The sequence below is a fragment of the Hyla sarda genome, unplaced genomic scaffold (assembly GCF_029499605.1).
Source record: "Hyla sarda isolate aHylSar1 unplaced genomic scaffold, aHylSar1.hap1 scaffold_510, whole genome shotgun sequence".
NCBI lineage: Eukaryota > Metazoa > Chordata > Amphibia > Anura > Hylidae > Hyla > Hyla sarda.
The window spans coordinates 200011-222843 of NW_026610521.1; the positions used below are offsets into that span (position 1 = coordinate 200011).

At 49.6% G+C, this 22833-nt stretch overlaps 1 protein-coding gene across 1 annotated transcript in view; it reads left to right on the forward strand.

The window, feature by feature from the left end:
• The first annotated feature begins 2170 nt into the window (after positions 1–2170).
• Positions 2171–22833, forward strand: part of LOC130337937 (tyrosinase-like) — a 32316-nt gene continuing 11653 nt past the window's right edge. The window contains exons 1-2 of the mRNA XM_056553967.1: positions 2171–2962; positions 5100–5310. Coding sequence (XP_056409942.1) covers positions 2171–2962; positions 5100–5310 — 1003 coding nt within the window. The remainder of the gene's footprint in view (positions 2963–5099; positions 5311–22833) is intronic.

Sequence of the window (22833 nt, forward strand, 5' to 3'; positions counted from 1 at the left end):
ACATCATGGCAGAAAGTACATAAAACAAGAAATCTTTATATAAAGGTTGTCCTTAGCATAAGTCAATAATGTAGTAAGGTTATGTAGACTTATCCATAAATCTTGTCTCACCAGCTGGGATTTCTTCCTTAGTACTATATCCAGTGTGCGGGATCCATCTTGAAATGTCCTTTTAAGATGGCCGCCTCTGTTAGCTTCCTCTAGCTGTCATCCTCCTCGTGCTGGAGCTGTACAGGATGTCCTTGGAGACACTCGTCCGTTCCTCCCTCTATCCTGGCTTTCTCTGGAGCAACTTATGCTCAAATGATGGGTGTGACCATTATGATTGTAGGTGTGTCCTTTATAAATATGGGCGTGTTTATCCTAATTGATCATGTCTCTACTATCCATAAATATAGTTTATTAAAAGTATATATCTCCTCCTAGTGGATTGGCTGAATATATATTTAACTTGTGGGTGTCATTGCTACATTGTTATCTGATTGGATACTACTAACCATCCATGTATGGTGCTTCTCTGAAGTCTCGACGTGACTATTCTGAAATAGTATATAGTGAGTCATTGTTGTCTAATCTATAGACAGATTATCCTTTGACAATTGGTGAGCATGTGGCATGTACTTAATTACCTTGGTTATTATCTGATATTGAAAAATACTTTTATCATCGCCCCAGCCTGAGACCTGTAGGTGGTGACGGCCCCAGCCAGGACCTTGTGGGAGGTGAAGGTCCCAGCCAGGACCTTGTGGGAGGTGAAGCCCTCAACAAGGACCTTGTAGGAGGTGAAGGCCTCAGACAGGACCTTGTGGGAGGTGAAGGCCCCAGACAGGACCTTGTGGGAGGTGAAGGTCCCAGCCAGGACCTTGTGGGAGGTGAAGGCCCCAGACAGGACCTTGTGGGAGGTCAAGGTCCCAGCCAGGACCTTGTGGGAGGTGAAGGCCCCAGCCAGGACCTTGTGGGAGGTGAAGGCCCCAGCCAGGACCTTGTGGGAGGTGAAGGCCCCAGCCAGGACCTTGTGGGAGGTGAAGGCCCCAGCCAGGTCCTTGTGGGAGGTGAAGGCCCCAGCCAGGAACTTGTGGGAGGTGAAGGCCCCAGCCAGGACCTTGTGGGAGGGGAAGTTCCCAGCCAGGACCTTGTGGGAGGTGAAGGCCCCAGCCAGGACCTTGTGGGAGGTGAAGGCCCCAGCCAGGACCTTGTGGGAGGTGAAGGCCCCAGCCAGGACCTTGTGGGAGGTGAAGGCCCCAGCCAGGACCTTGTGGGAGGTGAAGGCCCCAGCCAGGACCTTGTGGGAGGTGAAGGCCCCAGCCAGGACCTTGTGGGAGGTGAAGGCCCCAGCCAGGACCTTGTGGAAGGGGAAGGTCCCAGCCAGGACCTTGTGGGAGGGGAAGGCCCCAGCCAGGACCTTGTGGGAGGGGAAGGCCCCAGCCAGGACCTTGTGGGAGGTGAAGGCCCCAGCCAGGACCTTGTGGGAGGTGAAGGCCCCAGCCAGGACCTTGTGGGAGGTGAAGGCCCCAGCCAGGACCTTGTGGGAGGTGAAGGCCCCAGCCAGGACCTTGTGGGAGGTGAAGGCCCCAGCCAGGACCTTGTGGGAGGTGAAGGCCCCAGCCAGGACCTTGTGGAAGGGGAAGGTCCCAGCCAGGACCTTGTGGGAGGGGAAGGCCCCAGCCAGGACCTTGTGGGAGGTGAAGGCCCCAGCCAGGACCTTGTGGGAGGTGAAGGCCCCAGCCAGGACCTTGTGGGAGGTGAAGGCCCCAGCCAGGACCTTGTGGAAGGGGAAGGTCCCAGCCAGGACCTTGTGGGAGGGGAAGGCCCCAGCCAGGACCTTGTGGGAGGTGAAGGCCCCAGCCAGGACCTTGTGGGAGGTGAAGGCCCCAGCCAGGACCTTGTGGGAGGTGAAGGCCCCAGCCAGGACCTTGTGGGAGGTGAAGGCCCCAGCCAGGACCTTGTGGGAGGTGAAGGCCCCAGCCAGGACCTTGTGGGAGGTGAAGGCCCCAGCCAGGACCTTGTGGGAGGTGAAGGCCCCAGCCAGGACCTTGTGGGAGGTGAAGGCCCCAGCCAGGACCTTGTGGAGGTGAGGCTTAGTGGCCTAGGTGTATCCTTTCGATATTTTCTATACCCCTTTGTGCCCATCAGGTCCCTGTCTTTGTCTTTCCTGCAGATCTCCGATAAGATGCTAGTTCTTGGTGTGGTCCTGCTGGGCCTCGCTGCTGCTGCAGATGCAAGACTTATCTTCCCCAAAGAGTGCGTCAAGGGCGTAACCAAGTTCCCGGTGGTGTGCTGCCCTATGTTCAATGGGTCTCAGTGCGGAGCGGCCTTCAACAGGGGGAGTTGTTTGCCCGTTCCGAGCAGCAGAGCCGTTGAAGTCCCCAATGTGAATTTAGATGACAGACATAATTTTCCGGGATATTATTTCACTTATATGTGTCAATGTAAAGAAAATTTTGACGGCTTCAACTGTGGTGGTTGTGCGTTAAACCGAGACGGCGATAATTGTGAAAAAACAATCACTGTTATGAGAAGAGACGTTCGGCAGATGAGCCCGCGGGAACGGGAACTCCTTTTCGCCCAGATAAATTACTGCAAAACCAAAATAGACCCGGACTCCAGCATCCTGGTATCAGGGGATCGCTTCCGCTCATCGACCTTCGATTTCAGAGACGCCTCCTATTATGACATCTGGTGTTTTATCCATTATTACGCCACAAAACCGTTCATCAACAACACCCAGGAAAACGTCATCTTAAACTACGCGCACGGCAGCAGCGGCTTCCTCACCTGGCACCGCCTTTATCTGTTGTATCTGGAGAAAAGTATTCAGAAATGCATGAACGATCCATCCTTTGCTCTGCCGTATTATGACTGGGGGAGAGACCCAAACTGCTCGGTGTGCACTGATGAAATGCTCGGGGGCAACAACAACAAGGGGCAAATCAACAAAAACAGCATCTTCTCCCACTGGAAGGTGAGTCTGGGGAGGCTCCAGAAATGGCCACCTCTAGAAGGTCACACATCTCCACCCATTATTTGGCCCCAGAAAGAATGTTCTAGATACAATGCATTCGAGAAGGCTTCACAACCTATAGCCCAATCATTCTGCCCTAAATACCTCATAACACTCCCATTTATCTGCCCTATAGAGTATGATATAATGTGATCTCTGAGCTCTACAGGCAGTCTATCATACATTACAGGTGCAAATAGATAGGGTTATATAATGCACTAAGGGGCAGATAAATGGGGTTATATCATATTACTGGGGATTTGATCAGTGACGTTGCAGCCCAATCCTGGCCATTGTAGATTACATTACACTCACACGCAATTAGTGCAGAGGTTGCTGGGATCACAGGACAGTATCATCTTCCTCTACAGACACAGTTAGTGCAGAGGCTGCTGGAATCACAGGGCAGTATCATCTTCCTCTACAGCCACACAATTAGTGCAGAGGCATCAGCTCCCTCTACAGACACAGTTAGTGCAGAGGCTGCTGGGATCACAGGACAGTATCAGCTCCCTCTACAGACACAGTTAGTGCAGAGGCTGCTGGGATCACAGGACAGTATCATCTTCCTCTACAGACACAGTTAGTGCAGAGGCTGCTGGAATCACAGGGCAGTATCATCTTCCTCTACAGCCACACAATTAGTGCAGAGGCTGCTGGGATCACAGGACAGTATCAACTCCCTCTACAGACACATTGCAGAGGCTGCTGGGATCACAGGACAGTGTCAGCTCCCTCTACAGACACAGTTAGTGAAGAGGCTGCTGGGATCACAGGACAGTATCAGCTTCCTCTACAGACACAGTTAGTGCAGAGGCTGCTGGGATCACAGGGCAGTATCATCTTCCTCTACAGCCACACAATTCGTGCAGAGGCTGCTGGGATCACAGGACAGTATCATCTTCCTCTACAAACACAGTTAGTGCAGAGGCTGCTGGAATCACAGGGCAGTATCATCTTCCTCTACAGCCACACAATTAGTGCAGAGGCATCAGCTCCCTCTACAGACACAGTTAGTGCAGAGGCTGCTGGGATCACATGACAGTATCAGCTCCCTCTACAGACACAGCGCAGAGGCTGCTGGGATCACAGGACAGTATCAGTTCCCTCTACATACACAGTTAGTGCAGAGGCTGCTGGGATCACAGGACAGTATCATCTTCCTCTACAGACACAGTTAGTGCAGAGGCTGCTGGAATCACAGGGCAGTATCATCTTCCTCTACAGCCACACAATTAGTGCAGAGGCTGCTGAGATCACAGGACAGTATCAGCTCCCTCTACAGACACAGCGCAGAGGCTGCTGGGATCACAGGACAGTGTCAGCTCCCTCTACAGACACAGTTAGTGCAGAGGCTGCTGGGATCACAGGACAGTATCAGCTTCCTCTACAGACACAGTTAGTGCAGAGGCTGCTGGGATCACAGGGCAGTATCATCTTCCTCTACAGCCACACAATTCGTGCAGAGGCTGCTGGGATCACAGGACAGTATCATCTTCCTCTACAGACACAGTTAGTGCAGAGGCTGCTGGGATCACAGGGCAGTATCATCTTCCTCTACATACACAGTTAGTGCAGAGGCTGCTGGGATCACAGGACAGTATCAGCTCCCTCTACAGACACAGCGCAGAGGCTGCTGGGATCAGAGGACAGTATCATCTTCCTCTACAGACACAGTTAGTGCAGAGGCTGCTGGGATCACAGGGCAGTATCATCTTCCTCTACATACACAGTTAGTGCAGAGGCTGCTGGGATCACAGGGCAGTATCATCTTCCTCTACAGACACAGTTAGTGCAGAGGCTGCTGGGATCACAGGGAAGTATCATCTTCCTCTACAGACACAGTTAGGGCAGAGGCTGCTGGGATCACAGGGCAGTATCATCTTCCTCTACAGACACAGTTAGGGCAGAGGCTGCTGGGATCACAGGACAGTATCATCATCCTCTACAGATGCACGAGCAGCTACCATTCCTCACTCTAGTAAGATCCTTACAGTCAGTGATTTAGACAATGCCCATCCATACTCTGCAGTCATAAAAATCTAATGATGTCTCTGGCACAAGGAGGAGGATAACAAACATTTATTTTATTTTCTAGATGGTTTGTGGAAATTTTGATTATGAAGCAACATATTGTTTAATGTCCGACAATACCTGTGAACGTCCATCGATTTACCGGAACCCCGGCGCGGCACCGGGCTTTGATAAACCAGGTGCTCTGGATATACAGCGCTGCCTGGACCTAACCAGCTACGACACCAGGCCGTACACCGCACAATCCAGACAGAGCTTCCGAAACTGCCTAGAAGGTAAGAAGCGGCAGCGTTATAAACACCATAACAGCTTGTTTAACAACACGCGGGACTAGCATTTTTCTTAACCCTTTGAGGGCGAGGCTAATTTTCATTTTTGCATTTTCCTTCTATCCTCCACAAACACAAACTCTATGGTAAAACAAAAAAAAATTTGTTGGGAAAAACTAAAACTATGCTGGCTTCATAGTGGCGAGTGCCGGCTGCGATCAGAAGGTGGACACTCACTAATAAAGAGGGGGAGCATCAATCCAGCAGCCGCTCCCCACCATTAACCCTTGAGAATTATTCAAATATGTTATTGATCCCATGCAGTGAATACACTTTTGGTCACATCATATATAAGAGAAAAATATTAAAAAACATTGCTCAAAAACAATAATGGTGCCAATAAAAAACTACAGATCACAGCGCAAAAAATTACCCTCAAACTTCAAAGTAAACTGAAAAATTTAAAAGTTATTGGGGTCAATTTTCCGCATTCTGTTTACTTTTTTTTTAATGAAAAAATAGAAAAAACGTTATTAATTTGGGATTGTTTTAATCGCATTGACCTACAGAATATGGTAAAAATGACACATTCTCTGTAAAGTGCTCTGTGTAAAAATCAAACCCCCAAAAACTTACAGTTCCTTATGAATTTCCCCCACAAATAATATTTTGATAGTAAACTTGAAAGGTGTTATTACGAAGTACAATTAGTTCCACACAGAACAACAACAACAAGAAGCCTCATAGGGGTCTAAGGGTGGAAAATAAAAAGTTATGGTTCTTAAAAGATGAGAAAAAAAATATGAAAACGCATAAATACAAATTAACAAACACAATTTTACACAATTTAAGTCCCTCTAGTGGACTTTTATAAGCCATGCTTGGATTGCTTATACTGATCAATGCTATACTATGACACCGATCAGCGAGATCTGCGCTCTGCTAGTAAAGTCTGCCTGAGCCAGACTCCATTATAAGATCAGGCTGTGGTCCACCTGGAGCTGCCATAGAAACCAATGACATCACTGCAATCTAATAAAAATATAACGCATAAAAAATGGCGAATAGGTAAATAAATACCAAAGTCCAGAATGGCCAATGTTTGGTCACTTTGTAAAATTAGACTGGTAGCAATAATATTCTAGGATATACAGTGACCCCCTGATCTACGATGGCCCCGACATACCATATATATACAGTGACCCCCTGACCTACGATGGCCCCGATATACCATATATATACAGTGACCCCCCGCCCTACGATGGCCCCGGCATACCATATATATACAGTGACCCCCTGACCTACGATGGCCCCGACATACCATATATATACAGTGACCCCCCCCCGACCTACGATGGCCCCGACATACCATATATATACAGTGACCCCCCCGACCTACGATGGCCCCGACATACCATAAATATACAGTGACCCCCGACCTACAATGGCCCCGACATACCATATATATATATATATATACAGTGACCCCCCCGACCTACGATGGCCCCGACATACCATATATATACAGTGACCCCCCGACCTACGATGGCCCCGACATACCATATATATATACAGTGACCCCCCGACCTACGATGGCCCCGACATACCATATATATACAGTGACCCCCCGACCTACGATGGCCCCGACATACCATATATATACAGTGACCCCCCGACCTACGATGGCCCCGACATACCATATATATACAGTGACCCCCTGACCTACGATGGCCCCGACATAACATATATATACAGTGACCCCCTGACCTACGATGGCCCCGACATACCATATATATACAGTGACCCCCCGACCTACGATGGCCCCGACATACCATATATATACAGTGACCCCCCGACCTACGATGGCCCCGACATACCATATATATACAGTGACCCCCCGACCTACGATGGCCCCGACATACCATATATATACAGTGACCCCCTGACCTACGATGGCCCCGACATAACATATATATACAGTGACCCCCTGACCTACGATGGCCCCGACATACCATATATATACAGTGACCCCCCGACCTACGATGGCCCCGACATACCATATATATACAGTGACCCCCCTGACCTACGATGGCCCCGACATACCATATATATACAGTGACCGCCTGACCTACAATGGCCCCGACATACAATATATATATATATACAGTGACCCCCCGACCTACGATGGCCCCGACATACCATATATATACAGTGACCCCCCTGACCTACGATGGTCCCGACATACCATATATATACAGTGACCCCCCAGACCTACGATGGCCCCAACATACCATATATATACAGTGACCCCCTGACCTATGATGGCCCCGACATACCATATATATATACAGTGACCCCCTGACCTACGATGGCCCGACATACCATATATATACAGTGACCCCCCGACCTACAATGGCCCCGACATACCATATATATACAGTGACCCCCCCCGACCTATGATGGCCCCGACATACCATATATATATACAGTGACCCCCGACCTACGATGGCCCCGACATACCATATATATACAGTGACCCCCCGACCTACGATGGCCCCGACATACCATATATATACAGTGACCCCCCCGACCTACGATGGCCCCGACTTACCATATATATACAGTGACCCCCTGACCTACGATGGCCCCGACCTACCATATATATACAGTGACCCCCGACCTACGATGGCCCCGACATACCATATATATACAGTGAACCCCGACCTACGATGGCCCCGACATACCATATATATACAGTGACCCCCCGACCTACGATGGCCCCGACATACCATATATATACAGTGACCCCCCCGACCTACGATGGCCCCAACATAACATATATATACAGTGACCCCCGACCTACGATGGCCCCGACATACCGTATATATACAGTGACCCCTGACCTACGATGGCCCCGACATACCATATATATACAGTGACCCCCCGACCTACGATGGCGCCGACATACCATATATATACAGTGACCCCCCGACCTACGATGGCCCCAACATACCATATATATACAGTGACCCCCCGACCTACGATGGCCCCAACATACCATATATATACAGTGACCCCCGACCTACGATGGCCCCGACATACCATATATATACAGTGACCCCCCCGACCTACGATGGCCCCGACATACCATATATATATACAGTGACCCCAGACCTACGATGGCCCTGACATACCATATATATACAGTGACCCCTGACCTACGATGGCCCCGACATACCATATATATACAGTGACCCCCCGACCTACGATGGCCCCGACATACCATATATATACAGTGACCCCCTGACCTACGATGGCCCCGACATACCATATATATACAGTGACCCCCCGACCTACAATGGCCCCGACATACCATATATATACAGTGACCCCCCCGACCTACGATGGCCCCGACATACCATATATATACAGTGACCCCCGACCTACGATGGCCCCGACATACCATATATATACAGTGACCCCCCGACCTACAATGGCCCCGACATACCATATATATACAGTGACCCCCCCGACCTACGATGGCCCCGACATACCATATATATACAGTGACCCCCGACCTACGATGGCCCCGACATACCATATATATATACAGTGACCCCCCGACCTACGATGGCCCCGACATACCATATATATACAGTGACCCCCTGACCTACGATGGCCCCGACATACCATATATATACAGTGACCCCCTGACCTACGATGGCCCCGACATACCATATATATACAGTGACCCCCCGACCTACGATGGCCCCGACATACCATACATATACAGTGACCCTCCGACCTACGATGGCCCCGACATACCATATATACAGTGACCCCCTGACCTACGATGGCCCCGACATACCATATATATACAGTGACCCCCGACCTACGATGGCCCCGACATACCATATATATATACAGTGACCCCCCGACCTACGATGGCCCCGACATAACATATATATACAGTGATCCCCCGACCTCCGATGGCCCCGACATACCATATATATACAGTGACCCCACGACCTACGATGGCCCCGACATACCATACATATACAGTGACCCCCCGACCTACGATGGCCCCAACATACCATATATATACAGTGACCCCCCAACCTACGATGGCCCCTACATACCATATATATATACAGTGACCCCCCGACCTACGATGGCCCCGACATACCATATATATACAGTGACCCCCTGACCTACGATGGCCCCGACATACGATATATATACAGTGACCCCCCGACCTACGATGGCCCCGACATACCATATATATACAGTGACCCCCCTGACCTACGATGGCCCCGACATACCATATATATACAGTGACCGCCTGACCTACAATGGCCCCGACATACAATATATATATATATACAGTGACCCCCCGACCTACGATGGCCCCGACATACCATATATATACAGTGACCCCCCTGACCTACGATGGTCCCGACATACCATATATATACAGTGACCCCCCAGACCTACGATGGCCCCGACATACCATATATATACAGTGACCCCCTGACCTATGATGGCCCCGACATACCATATATATATACAGTGACCCCCTGACCTACGATGGCCCGACATACCATATATATACAGTGACCCCCCGACCTACAATGGCCCCGACATACCATATATATACAGTGACCCCCCCCGACCTATGATGGCCCCGACATACCATATATATATACAGTGACCCCCGACCTACGATGGCCCCGACATACCATATATATACAGTGACCCCCCGACCTACGATGGCCCCGACATACCATATATATACAGTGACCCCCCCGACCTACGATGGCCCCGACTTACCATATATATACAGTGACCCCCTGACCTACGATGGCCCCGACCTACCATATATATACAGTGACCCCTGACCTACGATGGCCCCGACATACCATATATATACAGTGAACCCCGACCTACGATGGCCCCGACATACCATATATATACAGTGACCCCCCGACCTACGATGGCCCCGACATACCATATATATACAGTGACCCCCCCGACCTACGATGGCCCCAACATAACATATATATACAGTGACCCCCGACCTACGATGGCCCCGACATACCGTATATATACAGTGACCCCTGACCTACGATGGCCCCGACATACCATATATATACAGTGACCCCCCGACCTACGATGGCGCCGACATACCATATATATACAGTGACCCCCCGACCTACGATGGCCCCAACATACCATATATATACAGTGACCCCCCGACCTACGATGGCCCCAACATACCATATATATACAGTGACCCCCGACCTACGATGGCCCCGACATACCATATATATACAGTGACCCCCCGACCTACGATGGCCCCGACATACCATATATATATACAGTGACCCCAGACCTACGATGGCCCTGACATACCATATATATACAGTGACCCCTGACCTACGATGGCCCCGACATACCATATATATACAGTGACCCCCCGACCTACGATGGCCCCGACATACCATATATATACAGTGACCCCCTGACCTACGATGGCCCCGACATACCATATATATACAGTGACCCCCCGACCTACGATGGCCCCGACATACCATATATATACAGTGACCCCCTGACCTACGATGGCCCCGACATACCATATATATATACAGTAACCCCCCGACCTACGATGGCCCCGACATACCATATATATACTGTGACCCCCCCGACCTACGATGGCCCCGACATACCATATATATACAGTGACCCCCGACTTACGATGGCCCCGACATACCATATATATACAGTGACCCCCCAACCTACGATGGCCCCTACATACCATATATATATACAGTGACCCCCCGACCTACGATGGCCCCGACATACCATATATATACAGTGACCCCCTGACCTACGATGGCCCCGACATACGATATATATACAGTGACCCCCCGACCTACGATGGCCCCGACATACCATATATATACAGTGACCCCCCGACCTACGATGGCCCCGACATACCATACATATACAGTGACCCTCCGACCTACGATGGCCCCGACATACCATATATATACAGTGACCCCCCGACCTACGATGGCCCCGACATACCATATATATATACAGTGACCCCAGACCTACGATGGCCCCAACATACCATATATATACAGTGACCCCTGACCTACGATGGCCCCGACATACCATATATATACAGTGACCCCCCGACCTACGATGGCCCCGACATACCATATATATACAGTGACCCCCCGACCTACGATGGTCCCGACATACCATACATATACAGTGACCCCCCGACCTACGATGGCCCCGACATACCATATATATACAGTGACCCCCCGACCTACGATGGCCCCGACATACCATATATATATACAGTGACCCCAGACCTACGATGGCCCCAACATACCATATATATACAGTGACCCCTGACCTACGATGGCCCCGACATACCATATATATACAGTGACCCCCCGACCTACGATGGCCCCGACATACCATATCTATACAGTGACCCCCTGACCTACGATGGCCCCGACATACCATATATATACAGTGACCCCCGACTTACGATGGCCCCGACATACCATATATATACAGTGACCCCCCAACCTACGATGGCCCATACATACCATATATATATACAGTGACCCCCCGACCTACGATTGCCCCGACATACCATATATATATATACAGTGACCCCCCGACCTACGATGGCCCCGACATACGATATATATACAGTGACCCCCCGACCTACGATGGCCCCGACATACGATATATATACAGTGATCCCCCGACCTACGATGGCCCCGACATACCATATATATACAGTGACCCCCAACCTACGATGGCCCCGACATACCATATATATATACAGTGACCCCCTGACCTACGATGGCCCCGACATACCATATATATACAGTGACCCCCCGATCTACGATGGCCCCGACATACCATATATATACAGTGACCCCCCCGACCTACGATGGCCCCGACATACCATATATATATATACAGTGACCCCCGACCTACGATGGCCCCGACATACCATATATATATACAGTGACCCCCCCGACCTACGATGGCCCCGACATACCATATATATATATACAGTGACCCCCGACCTACGATGGCCCCGACATACCATATATATACAGTGACCCCCGACCTACGATGGCCCCGACATACCATATATATACAGTGACCCCCCGACCTACGATGGCCCCGACATACCATATATATACAGTGACCCCCCGACCTACGATGGCCCCGACATACCATATATATACAGTGACCCCCGACCTACGATGGCCCCGACATACCATATATATATATACAGTGACCCCCGACCTACGATGGCCCCGACATACCATATATATACAGTGACCCCCGACCTACGATGGCCCCGACATACCATATATATACAGTGACCCCCGACCTACGATGGCCCCGACATACGATCATTTCACCATACGATGCTTTTGTATGTCGGGGCCATCGCATAAGCGGCTATCCTACAGCGCAGACTGCTTCAGCCACCATCGGATAGCCGTTTACAGTGCCCCGTGTGGTCCAGTGATGTCACTTACCTGTCCTCGGGGCTCCGGAGCGCCCTCTTCAGGATCCCCTGCATCGTCAGTGCTTTCCATCATCGTCTTCACGTCGTCCCGTCATCCAATAGGAGCGCGGATGCCGGGGAAGCAGAGACCTTCCGGGGACAGCGATGGACCGCGATATCCCAGGCATCGGTGACAGTACGGTGCGGCGGGGACAGGTGAGTACAACTTCCTCTAACAGTGGTCTACAACCTGCAGACCTCCAGATGTTGCAAAACTACAACACCCAGCATGCCCGGACAGCCAACGGCCAACATCTGGAGGTCCGCAGGTTGTAGACCACTGTCCTATACTTTACATTGCACGGATCCCTCAACATACAATGGTCCATTTGGAGCGGATTCCCATCGTATGATGAGGTAAAACTGTATAAGAACAAGGAAAGGACAATAAACGCGCGAATGTAAACGAAACTGAACCATGAAGATAAGACGCAGAAAATGAAACCAAATGTTCTAATAATGAAGAGTTGCGTCCATCCTTTTGTTGAGACGCTTTGGGGGGCGGCCGTCCAGCTTCAATATCCAGAAGACGTCGCGGTCGAGGAGCTGGGTCTGATGCTGCCGCCCAAGGTGTCTCACAGCCGGATAGAAGTTTATTTCGTAGAGGTTCCTACAGTACGGCGACAAATCTCCCCCAGCGTATTCTCTACACAAACACAGAAAGCGCAACCTACTTGGCTGCGCTATAACGGATCTTACAAGCGCGGACGCGGTAGATGTGTGCGCCGCAGCTTTATTCTAAATTCTCATTCTGTGGCATCAACTTCCACTGGTGAAACCCGTAAGAGAAACAAATACATTAACGGCAACACGTCTCGCGTTGTCTATGTCTTCACTTCTCGAGATTGTAGATTACAATATTTGGGGTGTACAACCCCCGCCCCCCCTCAAGGTCCGTACCCGCCAGCACATTTCAGATATACGCCATTTTAATTCGAGACACAGATCAATGGTATCCAAACATGTAGCAGAGGTAGATGCAGGAAATACGCCTTCCCTCCTGTTAGGCTGGGTTCACACTACGATTTTCAAATCCGGTAACTGTATACGGTTTTCAGTTAAAAAAAACGTATATGACCGTATCCGAAACCGTATGCATACGTATTCCAAATGTTGTGTACGGTTGCATCCGTTTTGCCTCGGATACGGTTTTGCCGATTTTTCAACCGTAGCCAAAAATGCTGTCGACCACGTTTTTGCCTCCGGTTGGAAAACCGTATGCGGTTCTTTTAACATTGTTGTCTATGAGAACCGTACACAGAATTTCAGAATACGGTTGCACGCGGTTTTTCTAATCCGTTTTTGGAGTTGACACATGCGCAGAAATAATTTCAATAGAACAATAGTAACTTTATTAAATTGCTTGAAAACTAATTCCAACAAAATAGCAAAACCATTGGCAAAAACGGACGCAAACGGATAGAACCGTAATTACATTTTGGAACCGTATACGGGGAAAAAACGTATTTGGAGTCATATGGTTGTATACGGTTGTGTATGGTTTTTGCCATACGTTTTTTTTTTTGCGGAAAACATTTACCGTATTTGAAAATCGTAGTGTGAACCCAGCCTTACAGGGCTTGGAACGGATTATACCATCTACCAGACCCAGCTCCTCGACCGCGACGTCTTCTGGATATTGAAGCTGGACGGCCGCCCCCCAAAGGGTCTCAACAAAAGGATGGACGCAACTCTTCATTATTAGAACATTTGGTTTTATTTTCTGCGTCTTATCTTCATGGTTCAGTTTAGTTTACATTCCCGCGTATATTGTCCTTTCCATTTTTCTTCTATTTTAGGTCCCGTTCATGGTTTTGTTCCATCGGTTTCATTATGCGGTAACATCCATACTAGTCCCTCCCCCTTATATTGCGGTAGCCTCCATACTAGTCCCTCCCCTTGTATTGCGGAAGCATCCATACTAGTCCCTCCTCCTTATATTGCGGTAGCATCCATACTAGTCCCTCCCCCTTATATCGCGGTAGCATCCATACTAGTCCCTCCCCCTTATATCGCGGTAACATCCATACTAGTCCCTCCCCCTTATATTGCGGTAGCCTCCATACTAGTCCCTCCCCTTATATTGCGGAAGCATCCATACTAGTCCCTCCTCCTTATATTGCGGTAGCATCCATACTAGTCCCTCCCCCTTATATTGCGGTAACATCCATACTAGTCCCTCCCCCTTATATTGCGGTAACATCCATACTAGTCCCTCCCCTTATATTGCAGAAGCATCCATACTAGTCCCTCCTCCTTATATTGCGGTAGCCTCCATACTAGTCCCTCCCCTTATATTGCGGAAGCATCCATACTAGTCCCTCCCCCTTACATTGCGGTAGCCTCCATACTAGTCCCTCCCCTTATATTGCGGAAGTATCCATACTAGTCCCTCCCCCTTATATCGCGGTAACATCCATACTTGTCCCTCCCCCTTATATTGCGGTAACCTCCATACTAGTCCCTCCTCCTTATATTGCGGTAGCATCCATACTAGTCCCTCCCCCTTATATTGCGGTAACATCCATACTAGTCCCTCCCCCTTATATTGCTGTAACATCCATACTAGTCCCTCCCCCTTATATTGCGGTAACATCCATACTTGTCCCACCCCCTTATTTTGCCGTAACATCCATACTAGTCCCTCCCCCTTATATTGCGGTAGCATCCATACTAGTCCCTCCCCCTTATATTGCTGTAACATCCATACTAGTCCCTCCTCCTTATATTGCGGTAGCATCCATACTAGTCCCTCCCCCTTATATTGCGGTAGCATCCATACTAGTCCCTCCCCCTTATATTGCGGTAACCTCCATACTAGTCCCTCCCCCTTATATTGCGGTAGCATCCATACTAGTCCCTCCCCCTTATATTGCAGTAACATCCATACTAGTCCCTCCCCCTTATATTGCGGTAGCCTCCATACTAGTCCCTCCCCCTTATATTGCGGTAACCTCCATACTAGTCCCTCCCCCTTACATTGCGGTAGCATCCATACTAGTCCCTCCCCCTTATATTGCGGTAACCTCCATACTAGTCCCTCCCCCTTATATTGCGGTAACATCCATACTAGTCCCTCCCCCTTATATTGCGGTAGCCTCCATACTAGTCCCTCCCCCTTATATTGCGGTAGCATCCATACTAGTCCCTCCCCTTTATATTGCGGTAGCCTCCATACTAGTCCCTCCCCCTTATATCGCGGTAGCATCCATACTAGTCCCTCCCCTTATATTGCGGTAACATCCATACTAGTCCCTCCTCCTTATATTGCGGTAGCATCCATACTAGTCCCTCCCCCTTATATTGCGGTAACATCCATACTAGTCCCTCCCCCTTATATTGCGGTAACATCCATACTAGTCCCTCCCCCTTATATTGCGGTAACATCCATACTTGTCCCTCCCCCTTATATTGCTGTAACATCCATACTAGTCCCTCCCCCTTATATTGCGGTAGCATCCATACTAGTCCCTCCCCCTTATATTGCTGTAACATCCATACTAGTCCCTCCCCCTTATATTGCTGTAGCATCAATACTAGTCCCTCCCCCTTATATTGCGGTAACATCCATACTAGTCCCTCCTCCTTATATTGCGGTAGCATCCATACTAGTCCCTCCCCCTTATATTGCGGTAGCATCCATACTAGTCCCTCCCCCTTATATTGCGGTAACCTCCATACTAGTCCCTCCCCCTTATATTGCGGTAGCATCCATACTAGTCCCTCCCCCTTATATTGCAGTAACATCCATACTAGTCCCTCCCCCTTATATTGCGGTAGCCTCCATACTAGTCCCTCCCCCTTATATTGCGGTAACCTCCATACTAGTCCCTCCCCCTTATATTGCGGTAACATCCATACTAGTCCCTCCCCCTTATATTGCGGTAGCCTCCATACTAGTCCCTCCCCCTTATATTGCGGTAGCATCCATACTAGTCCCTCCCCTTTATATTGCGGTAGCCTCCATACTAGTCCCTCCCCCTTATATCGCGGTAGCATCCATGCTAGTCCCTCCCCCTTATATTGCGGTAACATCTATACTAGTCCCTCCACCTTCTATTGCGGTAGCATCCATACTAGTCCCTCCCCCTTATATTGCGGTAGCATCCTTACTAGTCCCTCCCCCTTATATTGCGGTTGCATCCATACTAGTTCCTCCCCCTTATGTCGCGGTAGCATCCATACTAGTCCCTCCCCCTTTTATTGCGGTAGGATTCATACTAGTCCCTCCCCCTTATATTGCGGTAGCATCCATACTAGTCCCTCCCCTTTATATTGCGGTAGCCTCCATACTAGTCCCTCCCCCTTTTATCGCGGTAGGATCCATACTAGTCCCTCCCCCTTATATCGCGGTAGCATCCATACTAGTCCCTCCCCCTTATGTCGCGGTAGCATCCATACTAGTCCCTCCCCCTTTTATTGTGGTAGGATCCATACTAGTCCCTCCCCCTTACATTGCGGTAGCATCCATACTAGTCCCTCCCCTTATATTGCGGTAGCCTCCATACTAGTCCCTCCCCCTTATATCACGGTAGCATCCATACTAGTCCCTCCCCCTTACATTGCGGTAGCATCTATACTAGTCCCTCCCCTTTATATTGCGGTTGCCTCCATACTAGTCCCTCCCCCTTATATTGCGGTAGCATCTATACTAGTCCCTCCCCCTTATATTGCGGTAGCATCCATACTAGTCCCTCCCCCTTATATCGCGGTAGCATCCATACTAGTCCCTCCCCTTATATCGCGGTAACATCCATACTAGTCCCTCCCCCTTATATCGCGGTAACATCCATACTAGTCCCTCCCCCTTATATTGCGGTAGCATCCATACTAGTCCCTCCCCCTTATATTGCGGTAGCATCCATACTAGTCCCTCCCCCTTATATCGCGGTAGCCTCCATACTAGTCCCTCCCCCTTATATCGCGGTAGCCTCCATACTAGTCCCTCCTCCTTATATCGCGGTAACATCCATACTAGTCCCTTCCCCTTACATTGCGGTAGCATCCATACTAGTCCCTCCCCCTTATATTGCGGTAGCATCCATACTAGTCCCTCCCCCTTATATTGTGGTAGCATATATACTAGTCCCTCCCCCTTATATTGCGGTAGCATCCATACTAGTCCCTCCCCCTTATATCGCGGTAACATCCATATTAGTCCCTCCCCCTTATATCGCGGTACCATCCATACTAGTCCCTCCCCCTTATATTGCAGAAGCATCCATACTAGTCCCTCCTCCTTTTATTGCGGTAGCATATATACTAGTTCCTCCCCCTTATATTGTGGTAGCCTCCATACATGTCCCTCCCCCTTATATTACGGTAGCATCCATACTAGTCCCTCCCCCTTATATTGCGATAGCATCCATACTAGTCCCTCCCCCTTATATTGCGGTTGCATCCATACTAGTCCCTCCCCTTATATTGCGGTTGCATCCATACTAGTCCCTCCCCTTTATATTGCGGTAGCATCCATACTAGTCCCTCCCCCTTATATTGCGGTAGCATCCATACTAGTCCCTCCCCTTATATTACGGTAGCATCCATACTAGTCCCTCCCCCTTATATTGCGGTAGCATCCATACTAGTCCCTCCCCCTTATATTTCGGTAGGATCCATACTAGTCCCTCCCCTTATATTGCGGTAGCCTCCATACTAGTCCCTCCCCCTTATATTGCAGAAGCATCCATACCAGTCCCTCCCCCTTATATTGCGGTAACATCCATACTAGTCCCTCCCCCTTATATTGCGGTAGCCTCCATACTAGTCCCTCCCCCTTATATCGCGGTAGCATCCATACTAGTCCCTCCCCTTATATTGCGGTAACATCCATACTAGTCCCTCCCCCTTATATTGCGGTAGCCTCCATACTAGTCCCTCCCCTTATATTGCGGAAGCATCCATACTAGTCCCTCCCCCTTATATTGCGGAAGCATCCATACTAGTCCCTCCCCCTTATATTGCGGAAGCATCCATACTAGTCCCTCCCCCTTATATTGCGGTAGCCTCCATACTAGTCCCTCCCCTTATATTGCGGAAGCATCCATACCAGTCCCTCCCCCTTATATTGCGGTAACATCCATACTAGTCCCTCCCCCTTATATTGCGGTAGCCTCCATACTAGTCCCTCCCCCTTATATCGCGGTAGCATCCATACTAGTCCCTCCCCTTATATTGCGGTAACATCCATACTAGTCCCTCCCCCTTATATTGCGGTAGCCTCCATACTAGTCCCTCCCCCTTATATTGCGGAAGCATCCATACTAGTCCCTCCTCCTTTTATTGCGGTAGCATCCATACTAGTTCCTCCCCCTTATATTGTGGTAACCTCCATACATGTCCCTCCCCCTTATATTACGGTAGCATCCATACTAGTCCCTCCCCCTTATATTGCGATAGCATCCATACTAGTCCCTCCCCCTTATATTGCGGTTGCATCCATACTAGTCCCTCCCCTTATATTGCGGTTGCATCCATACTAGTCCCTCCCCTTTATATTGCGGTAGCATCCATACTAGTCCCTCCCCCTTATATTGCGGTAGCATCCATACTAGTCCCTCCCCCTTATATTGCAGTAGCATCCATACTAGTCCCTCCCCCTTATATTGCGGTAGCCTCCATACTAGTCCCTCCCCCTTATATTGCGGTAGCCTCCATACTAGTCCCTCCCCCTTATATTGCGGTAGCATCCATACTAGTCCCTCCCCTTATATTACGGTAGCATCCATACTAGTCCCTCCCCCTTATATTGCGGTAGCATCCATACTAGTCCCTCCCCCTTATATTTCGGTAGGATCCATACTAGTCCCTCCCCTTATATTGCGGTAGCCTCCATACTAGTCCCTCCCCCTTATATTGCAGAAGCATCCATACCAGTCCCTCCCCCTTATATTGCGGTAACATCCATACTAGTCCCTCCCCCTTATATTGCGGTAGCCTCCATACTAGTCCCTCCCCCTTATATCGCGGTAGCATCCATACTAGTCCCTCCCCTTATATTGCGGTAACATCCATACTAGTCCCTCCCCCTTATATTGCGGTAGCCTCCATACTAGTCCCTCCCCTTATATTGCGGAAGCATCCATACTAGTCCCTCCTCCTTATATTGCGGTAGCATCCATACTAGTCCCTCCCCCTTATATTGCGGTAACATCCATACTAGTCCCTCCCCCTTATATTGCGGTAACATCCATACTAGTCCCTCCCCCTTATATTGCGGTAACATCCATACTTGTCCCTCCCCCTTATATTGCTGTAACATCCATACTAGTCCCTCCCCCTTATATTGCGGTAGCATCCATACTAGTCCCTCCCCCTTATATTGCTGTAACATCCATACTAGTCCCTCCCCCTTATATTGCGGTAACATCCATACTAGTCCCTCCCCCTTATATTGCGGTAGCCTCCATACTAGTCCCTCCCCCTTATATTGCGGTAGCATCCATACTAGTCCCTCCCCTTTATATTGCGGTAGCCTCCATACTAGTCCCTCCCCCTTGTATCGCGGTAGCATCCATGCTAGTCCCTCCCCCTTATATTGCGGTAACATCTATACTAGTCCCTCCACCTTATATTGCGGTAGCATCCATACTAGTCCCTCCCCCTTATATTGCGGTAGCATCCTTACTAGTCCCTCCCCCTTATATTGCGGTTGCATCCATACTAGTTCCTCCCCCTTATGTCACGGTAGCATCCATACTAGTCCCTCCCCCTTTTATTGCGGTAGGATTCATACTAGTCCCTCCCCCTTATATTGCGGTAGCATCCATACTAGTCCCTCCCCTTTATATTGCGGTAGCCTCCATACTAGTCCCTCCCCCTTTTATCGCGGTAGGATCCATACTAGTCCCTCCCCCTTATATCGCGGTAGCATCCATACTAGTCCCTCCCCCTTATGTCGCGGTAGCATCCATACTAGTCCCTCCCCCTTTTATTGCGGTAGGATCCATACTAGTCCCTCCCCCTTACATTGCGGTAGCATCCATACTAGTCCCTCCCCTTATATTGCGGTAGCCTCCATACTAGTCCCTCCCCCTTATATCGCGGTAGCATCCATACTAGTCCCTCCCCCTTACATTGCGGTAGCATCTATACTAGTCCCTCCCCTTTATATTGCGGTTGCCTCCATACTAGTCCCTCCCCCTTATATTGCGGTAGCATCTATACTAGTCCCTCCCCCTTATATTGCGGTAGCATCCATACTAGTCCCTCCCCCTTATATCGCGGTAGCATCCATACTAGTCCCTCCCCCTTATATCGCGGTAACATCCATACTAGTCCCTCCCCCTTATATCGCGGTAACATCCATACTAGTCCCTCCCCCTTATATTGCGGTAGCATCCATACTAGTCCCTCCCCCTTATATTGCGGTAGCATCCATACTAGTCCCTCCCCCTTATATTGCGGTAGCATCCATACTAGTCCCTCCCCCTTATATCGCGGTAGCCTCCATACTAGTCCCTCCCCCTTATATCGCGGTAACATCCATACTAGTCCCTCCCCCTTACATTGCGGTAGCATCCATACTAGTCCCTCCCCCTTATATTGCGGTAGCATCCATACTAGTCCCTCCCCCTTATATCGCGGTAACATCCATATTAGTCCCTCCCCCTTATATCGCGGTACCATCCATACTAGTCCCTCCCCCTTATATTGCAGAAGCATCCATACCAGTCCCTCCCCCTTATATTGCGGAAGCATCCATACTAGTCCCTCCTCCTTTTATTGCGGTAGCCTCCATACATGTCCCTCCCCCTTATATTACGGTAGCCTCCATACTAGTCCCTCCCCCTTATATTGCGGTAGCATCCATACTAGTCCCTCCCCCTTATATTGCGATAGCATCCATACTAGTCCCTCCCCCTTATATTGCGGTTGCATCCATACTAGTCCCTCCCCTTATATTGCGGTTGCATCCATACTAGTCCCTCCCCTTTATATTGCGGTAGCATCCATACTAGTCCCTCCCCCTTATATTGCGGTAGCATCCATACTAGTCCCTCCCCCTTATATTGCAGTAGCATCCATACTAGTCCCTCCCCCTTATATTGCGGTAGCCTCCATACTAGTCCCTCCCCCTTATATTGCGGTAGCCTCCATACTAGTCCCTCCCCCTTATATTGCGGTAGCATCCATACTAGTCCCTCCCCTTATATTACGGTAGCATCCATACTAGTCCCTCCCCCTTATATTGCGGTAGCATCCATACTAGTCCCTCCCCCTTATATTTCGGTAGGATCCATACTAGTCCCTCCCCTTATATTGCGGTAGCATCCATACTAGTCCCTCCCCCTTATAATACGGTAGCCTCCATACTAGTCCCTCCCCCTTATATTGCAGAAGCATCCATACCAGTCCCTCCCCCTTATATTGCGGAAGCATCCATACTAGTCCCTCCTCCTTTTATTGCGGTAGCATATATACTAGTCCCACCCCCTTATATCACGGTAGCATCCAAACTAGTCCCTCCCCCTTATATCGCGGTAGCATCCATACTAGTCCCTCCCCCTTATATTGCAGTAGCATCCATACCAGTCCCTCCCCCTTATATTGCGGTAGCATCCATACTAGTCCCTCCTCCTTTTATTGCGGTAGCATATATACTAGTCCCTCCCCCTTATATTGTGGTAGCATCCATACTAGTCCCTCCCCCTTATATTGCGGTAGCATCCATACTAGTCCCTCCCCTTATATTACGGTAGCATCCATACTAGTCCCTCCCCCTTATATTGCGGTAGCATCCATACTAGTCCCTCCCCCTTATATTTCGGTAGGATCCATACTAGTCCCTCCCCTTATATTGCGGTAGCATCCATACTAGTCCCTCCCCCTTATAAAACGGTAGCCTCCATACTAGTCCCTCCCCCTTATATTGCAGAAGCATCCATACCAGTCCCTCCCCCTTATATTGCGGA